At 45.5% G+C, this 7,869-nt stretch overlaps 1 protein-coding gene and 1 long non-coding RNA gene across 2 annotated transcripts in view; both read left to right on the top strand.

Annotated features, from left to right (window-relative positions):
* Positions 1-2,140, top strand: part of LOC102489272 (dynein heavy chain 9, axonemal) — a 39,868-nt gene extending 37,728 nt beyond the window's left edge. The window contains exons 8-9 of the mRNA XM_027774922.1: positions 16-194; positions 2,113-2,140. Coding sequence (XP_027630723.1) covers positions 16-194; positions 2,113-2,140 — 207 coding nt within the window. The remainder of the gene's footprint in view (positions 1-15; positions 195-2,112) is intronic.
* A 1,925-nt stretch (positions 2,141-4,065) lies between these two features.
* The window catches only part of LOC114009227 (uncharacterized), a 6,235-nt gene continuing 2,431 nt past the window's right edge, over positions 4,066-7,869 (top strand). Inside the window, exons 1-2 of the long non-coding RNA XR_003550673.1 lie at positions 4,066-4,128; positions 6,393-6,507. This is a non-coding gene — a long non-coding RNA (uncharacterized LOC114009227). The remainder of the gene's footprint in view (positions 4,129-6,392; positions 6,508-7,869) is intronic.

Here is a 7,869-nt window from a genome sequence, read left to right on the forward strand (position 1 = left end):
AGTGTCTCTCACCAGGAATTTGAAAAAGACGTCACAGAATTTAACCAAAGAGTAGAAGATCTGGACCGAAGGTTGGGGACCATATTTATTCAAGCCTTTGATGATACACCTGGCTTAGAGCATGCCTTTAAGGTTTGTAGATCTGTGGCAGGAGCAACCCTTGTCCTCAGTACTCTAATTCTCATCAGAGGATGGTAGGGATTCTTCTGTTTCGTTCCTACAAATGTTGACTATTATTAGTCTGCTAGAGACTGATCTTGAGCGTCCTAGGGTAAGGGAGTTGGCAGAACTTGGCTTCTAATCCTAATTATTTATGCTATCTGAAAATATAACCGTGTAAAAATTCTTTTTTTCTTTTTAAGAGGTTGTTTTGCCTTAGGGCACATGCGCTCGTAGGAGAAAGACAGAGACAGTGAGAAGGAACATATAAATCACCCCCCTGGGGAGATGGCCACACCGCAATCCCTTCTCCTCAATTCTCCTCCCAAGATCTTGGGCACAAATACACATATGCCTGGCATGATTTTCAAGCTACCAGGCCCAGGACTTGAACCACAGTTGACCATGTGGGAATCCAGCAATGCAACCTCTATGCCATCTACTGGCCCCCAACCATGTAAAAATTCTTAGAAGAAATTCTTTTGCAGTGTTCTTTTTGGGCTCCATTCTTTACTGGTACAGTACTCACTAAAAGCAAGAAAGTCTGAGACCAATGGATAGCGTAATGATTATGTCACTGGACTCCCATGTAGTCCACCACGGTTCAAGTCCTGGATCTGGCAGCTGGGCACATGTATGTATGTGTGTGCTCAAGATCCCAAGAAGAGAATGGAGAAGAAGGGATTGCAGCATGGCCATCCCCTCCTGGAGGATGATTTCTCACTTTCTGCCGCTCTGTCTCTGTCTGTCTCTCTAGTGAGCACATGTACCCTATAGGAAAAATCTCTCAAAAAAAAAAAAAATGAGAAAGTCTACTGTGGTCACCATGGCCCTGCAGTACCAGAGCTGTTTAACCACTGCTGCTAGGTTGACTTATGCTATTACAAACACCTACCAGGTAATGGATTATAGGGATCAGACATCAATAACTAGATTGCTCAGATTAGGTGAAAGAAAGAGTATGGAGGAGAAGGTGTAGGATGGTGGGTAGATAAATGGCTGGACAAATGAGAATGCTGAGTTGTGAGACATAAAGACTTATTGGAGCCTGATAGGTTTTCTATCAACTACGAAGAGGCTTATTAGAAAAAGTCCTAAATATTAGAACTAGGGCTGGTCAGTGGAAGTTTAAAGGAGGCAGATTTTGGTTCAAGAGAAGAAAGAGTTTTCTGTCACACCTGTTTACATTAGAACCGACTTCCTTGACAAGTAGTTAACTTCCCAGTCACTGAAACTGTCCAAACACAGATTAAATATCTGGTGGGACAATTGAAGAAAAGCCTTAAATCCTGGATGGGTGAATCTATATTATTCTAGAATACTATATAACCTAAATGTGCCAGACTTCATTAGCCATTGAGTATATATATGTAAACTTTAATAATTGCCTGCTAGTCTATAACTCATCTAAGATTTTTGAGATTCCCTCCTGCCAGCATTTGAACTGATTCCAAGGAAAGGGCTTATGTGTATCTGCAAAATGATTCTATTTACCATTCACTGTCAACGCTAACTGGGACTCTACCACCCAGATAGCTTGTGAAGCTAGGACTCCATCTAAGCTTTTAGGATGTCCCTTGCTATAAGTCCTTCTGCACTTAGGATTTCAAGAAGTCTTCAAGGGATGTATTCCCAAGTCTCTCTGTCCTTGAAATCATTATGTGTCTCTGCTGCCAGTCTACAACATCCCTTGGAAATTTCACCTGCCCAGGAAGTTGCTTGAAGAAGTCATAGTATTGCTATTCTGATGATCCCCACCTTGAAAACATCTGTGTTGGTGCCAGGATTCCAAAAATTCCAGTCCTTGGAATTTTATGGTGGAGTACAGCTCTGAGTAGAGACCTTTCTAACTGTGTCTGGCCACTGAAGCAGCACTTTTGGGACATGGAGTCTCAAAGGGCACTTACATAAGCAAATTTTTTATCTTCTGGCCTTAATTCCTCTTCTCAACAGGATGTCTAATCCAGCCTATGAAGACTAATAGGAAAACCACAACCATTTGATCCCTTCTGCAAGATTTGGTCATTTCCTCCAGCAGAAAACTAAAACCCTTCCCTCCTGCTTTAGCCAAAGCAAAAGCTCTAATGGAAGTATGTTTATGCATAGAAGTGCTTTTTTCAGGGCTAGGCAGTAGAGGCCAAGATATCACCTGACTCCAGATTCTCCTTCTGGTGCTAGAAGACCTTCTAGCCACTAGGCACACCCTTCATGGACATGGCTAAATTCATCTAGATTAAAGACCTGGAGTAAGATAATACTGGCCAGCCATGACTGTCTAAAGGTTTGACCTACAGAACTTAATGAAGACCTGCCTTCTTGTGCCTCCATTGAGAAGGAGCTACTTTCTACTCTGCAGAGATCTGGGTAATTTTTTGTGGAAGGAAAGGTGGTCCCAGAACCTTCAATGGAAGGTGATTTTTCTTTTAAGCATCCTTAAGAGAGTCTTTAGAGTGCATTGGTAAGAGGAAGAACATGAGGTCTCAGACCAATGAAGTCTACTTGGCTTCCAGTTTTAGGTCAAGTGGATATGATTTTATGTCGTGTCTCTTGATTAGTGACTTAAAACAAAGGTTGGCAGACCTTTCTCTATGAAGTCCAGAGGATAAATATTTATCTGGAGTCTGACAAAGAGCAGTACCCAGCTGAGGTGTGATGTCTCCATCATACCTTGCTTGAAAATCAAGCAAGTTTGGTCACACATGTTTTCTGTTACATATTTTTTACTTAAATTAAAACAAAAACAAAAACCTCTCTTTAAAATGAAAAAAAGCACACACTAAGGCCATGGGTCAGGTTAGGCCAGGAGTCTGACAAAGGGCAGTGCAAAGCTGAGGTGTGATGTCTCCATTCTCAGTACAGGGCTGAGACCTGTCGTGCTTGAAAGTCAAACACAAGTTCACTTCTGTTTTACAAACATTTCTTGAATCAAGCAAGTCTGGTCACATATTTTTTATTAGAAAAAATAAAAAAACACTTTTTAAAATAAGCACACACACACACACACACACACACACACACACACACACACTGAGACCATGGCCAGGTTGGGCCAGGTTAGGCCAGGTTTGCTCACCATGAGCTATACTTTGCCAACCCCTGGCTTGAAGCATGAGGTGGAGATGGATGATCATGACAGAGACAAGTTTAGAATCAGCATGTTGGTATATCCAAAATACAACTGGAGTCCTGTATGTCCTAGTCTCAGAACAGCATCACAATTGTCGAAATATAATCCAGCAACCAAAAGGGAATGAAAAACAGGTCAGATCTTGATTCTAATGTTCTAGGAAACACCAAGGGGTTAGGGCATTTGTAATGCCCAGGAAAACATCTTCCAAGTATCCTTACCATCCCTGACCTTCTCAAGACAGCCACTCTCTGAATTTTTTTTGCTCCCACTTAAGTTGTAGCCCTTTAAATCCTCCCCAACACCCAGCCCTCTTCACTTGATTTTTGTTTGTTTTTTTGTTTGTTTTTTTCTGTTATCACTTTCCTTCTGTTTTTAGGTCTTTATTATACCCATCAACTTACCTCTGCAGCATCTTTATTTTTCCCTTTGTTTTTACCCTTTCTCCAGAGTAAACAAATAAAAGAGAGTCTCATGGGCAATCAGGCAAACAAAGAGTTTTGTAATCCTTTAGAAACAAAAGAGAAGGGGGAAGACTATGAATATCCACATTAATAGTTGTTGATCCAATTCCATAATAACAAGCATTTGCCCCTTTTACATGGATAGGCCTATAAAGGAGAACCAGGACCCAGGATTTATCTAACCTCCAGTAGGTTGAACCCGTGTCTCTTCTCTGCCCTCTCTACAGCTGCTAGACATAGCAGGGAACCTCCTGCAGAGACCCCTGGTGGCACAGGAGGTAGCTGAGAAATACCTGGTCCTCATCCGGATGTTCAATAGAGAGCTGGATGCGGTGAGGATCATCCACAATCAGCACGTCCAGGAGGAGGCAGAGTGTGGTAGGCTTGTGGTCAGAGGATTTCAGGGAGGAAGTTCTGTTCCTGGGGAGGGTGCAACTCATTCATTCCTCTTGTGTCTGTTAAATGTCTGTATATGGATCTATGACATTCTCCAAGAAGGGCCAGCACAACTTTCTTGCATCCAATTCCAGACCATCCTATGTGATGGCGGAGTTCACTGAACTGTGAATTCTCCTGCATCGAGGGCTGAGATTGACAGAGCAGTGAAGCCGTGATGGCCTCTGGTCAATTGAGACGTGGGCATAATGTATGAGTTGACCCTTGATCAATGTCGCCACGCTGATTAACCTTGCCCATACCTCAATTCCACAGTAGGCTTTTACATGCCTGAGAAAAGATTCTTATGTCTTCCAATGCCATAGCAACCGTGCTTCTGGTGGGAGGAACCAGCAGGAGCCTGACAAAGGGCAGTGCCGAGCTGAGGTGTGATGTCTCCATTCTCAGTGCAGGGCTGAGATGCCCTGTCTTCCCTGCTTGAAAGTCAAACACAAGTTCATTTCTGTTTTACAAACATTTCTCGAGTCCTTGCTATATGTGAGGCATACTTATGGGCACTGCATGCCATGGCAGGTCAGGATAAGGGATAAGATAATTAAGCCTAGAAGGTGCCTGTTCATAGAATGTGAGTGATGCTGGAAAGGACACGGATGCTTGTTTCAAGGACCAACAATCAGGTCCATGCCACCTGCTGTTTGACAAAGAGACAAGAGCTGTCAATAAGAAAAGGAATTTACTTACCGAGCAGAGAGAGGCCAGGAGGCCATACCATCTCTACTGTATGGGATGTGACTCAAAACTTACCTAGGGGACGAGGTCAGTGTGGGGCACAGTTAGAAGCAAAGGACAAGTTATTCATTGTTTTGGGGCAGAATGAAGAGGAGGCCTGGTCGTTGTCTTCTGGTAGAATCATAAGGAGACCAGGTAGCTCAGGAGAATCACTGTTGAGGGGCCTTTCCCTTCAGGCATGTATGGCAGGGACCAGTTCCAGTTCTCTGCAAGGGGTGTAAAGATAATCAAGATCTTGGTGTTGTGATCTACCCCTGGCCTCACTTAGCCTGGATCATGGTTATGTGCAGGCTGAGGGTGCACAGAGGAAGCCTCCAGATGCAAGCCTGGGACTTCCCACTGGGTCCAGCGTCACCGAGCATTGCGTCACTGCTGTGCCACCATGGCTGGTCCCCAAGCTTATTGCTTATTCTTGTGGCGACAATCCAGTTCCTTGTGAAGTCTCCATTTACTGTTTGGCCATCAGCTAGGGGCCACTCTTGGTGACTAAAAGCCACCTGCATTCCTTGCCATGCAGCCACCTCCACCTTCAAGCCAGCAATGGCACATTGAATCGTCTCATGTCACCAGTCAAAGAAAATGCTCTGCTGTCCAAGGGTTACCCTGACTGGGTCCAATCCACCCAGCGTCCCTCCCTCTCTACCGTAACATAACACAACTGCAGGAGGGAGATTTCATCGTATCACTCACACCAAAAGCGGGGAGGACTATGCAAGGGTGAGGGTCACAGGGGATCCTCTTAGAATTTGCCTATCACACAGAACAAATAATAATGGGTCTGGGCTGAGCATCAGATATCAGAAACTGGGGGAGCGCCTGGGGAAATAAAGCGAGTAACCTTTCTTCAGGTCCACTCGCGAGTTAGAAATGGCAGCGCTGACTGTTGCCAGTCTTCTGATTTCACCAGAGAAGTTGGAAACTGAGAATTTAAAAAAAAATGAAATCTCACATTGCTCAATCTTGACGACTGAGCCCACTGCATAGACGAAGTGAGACTATCCAGGCCGCCCTTGGCCAAGTGCTTCATCATCCACGTGGCCCGTGTCGGTCCTCATCTTACTGAATTCTCCCAAGCAAGCCTGGAAGTTAAACAAACCGCATCCCATTTTAGAGATGAGAGAACTGAGGCCCCTAGAAATCAAGTTGTCTGTTTAAAGCAATGCTTCTCCGCCCCGACGGTACTATTAGAATCATCTCAAGAGCATCTAAAAATGACCAGACCCCATCCAGACCAACTAAATGAGAATGGATCGGCGGGAGACCTAGATCCTCCCACACCGTTAGTGTTCTGTCAGCTGGCCATACTCTCCCTTCTTCTTTAGCAAACATGGTGACCTTTCAGTAGCTTCTCGGTGTGAACCCAGTGTGACTTTAGTCTGGAGGTAGATGAGGACCAGGTAGGCTGGGGACTTGGGAACCTGAAGCTTTACTTCAGTCTGCCTGTGTCACGTCTCCAGGGTTCTCTCTGGTGCACAAGAACATGCCTGCTGTGGCCGGGGGTCTCCGCTGGGCACAAGAGCTGAGGCAGCGCATCCAGGATCCCCTCAGCAACTTCAGCCGCATGGCGCATCCGTGAGTATCTTATTCCTGATAGGCAGGTTTGCTGTGGCTGCATTCTCACTGTGGACTTGGAGTATTCTAGAAGTGCAGCTCCCTTGTCTAAGCCAGGGAAAAAAAAAATCTTTATTTCTTTCGATTCCCATCGTGAACCAGGCACCCACTGGCCCAGCAGAAGTGACACTGATACATCTGGCCTGACAAGCAGGGCTCTCGGCATGAGGGAGCCTTTACACACCAAAGGCTGACTTCTTTTGCTCCAGGAATTTGGACGAAAACAAGTCCAGATTTCAAGCTCTGTGGAGTTCTTCCACACTTCTTGACAGAATGTGTCTGTGCTACCGAGGCCAGTGGAAAATAATGACTGTACGTGCTTCCCCGAGTACAGTCCGAGAGCCTCATTAGAACACCCTGGGGGGGCTGCCCTGTCACCTACTGGGCTGGGCTGTCAATCTGCTGCTTGGGCAAGCTGCCCCTTTGATGCTGATGGTGGCCAGGCTTGGAAGCCATCGGCATGTATCACAGTCTAGTCGAGAAGCAGAGATCATTAGGAGCGTCTCAGCTGCTCCTCGCGAGTAGGATAAGTTGTTTGCAAGACTGTATTTAGGATGCTGCCTGAGAAAGAACTGTCTTTCTCTGACTTCCCTTTTGGAAAAAATGATCTTGTGGATAGCACTTTGCTTTGGCAAACACAATAGAAACAAAGGAATTGGCGTCTGGCCTTTGGCATCACAGGCTCTTTGGAGTTAGAAAGGAGTTTAGAGACCCTCTGTCCCAACTGGCAAGACTGCATGCCTCAGAGACCGGGAAAACATGCAACTGTTGAGGCGGATATGTGAGACAGCAGAGGGGGTGCGAAGGGCTGCCACCACCAAAGTCGCCAAGCAGAAAAGCAGACCCAATGAGAGCAATCTCCCGACGGTTGGAGAGAAGCTGGAAGTCTGGATTTTGAAACCATTCAAAAAAATGATCAAAGAAGGATTCTAGTTTTTCTCAAACTCTACAGAGATCTAATAAAGCATGTCTGTGGGTTAGGCCTCCCTAGTAGGCGATCCATTTGCAGCATCTGCTCTGGTCTTAGTGTTCTTTATTTTGCAGATGAAGAAACTGAAGCAGACATGAGTGAGGTATCTTACATGAGTCCTAGAGATAGCCCAAGAAAGAACTGGAAAAAGCATCTAGGTCTCCAGACTCCCAGCCCAGAGATCTTCCTGGGAACCCCAACCATGGAAATTCGGTGGGAGGAGAGATGACCCCTCTTGCTTCTCAAACATGCCCCCTGTGGCACAGGGAGATGTGTCAATAGGGAATTGAAAGCAGGTCCCAGATGCGTGTGAGGAATTTAGAGAGATGTTCTCAGGAACAGCCCCCCCCCCC

This window comes from Tupaia chinensis, unplaced genomic scaffold (assembly GCF_000334495.1).
Source record: "Tupaia chinensis unplaced genomic scaffold, TupChi_1.0 Scaffold000493_1, whole genome shotgun sequence".
Lineage (NCBI taxonomy): Eukaryota > Metazoa > Chordata > Mammalia > Scandentia > Tupaiidae > Tupaia > Tupaia belangeri.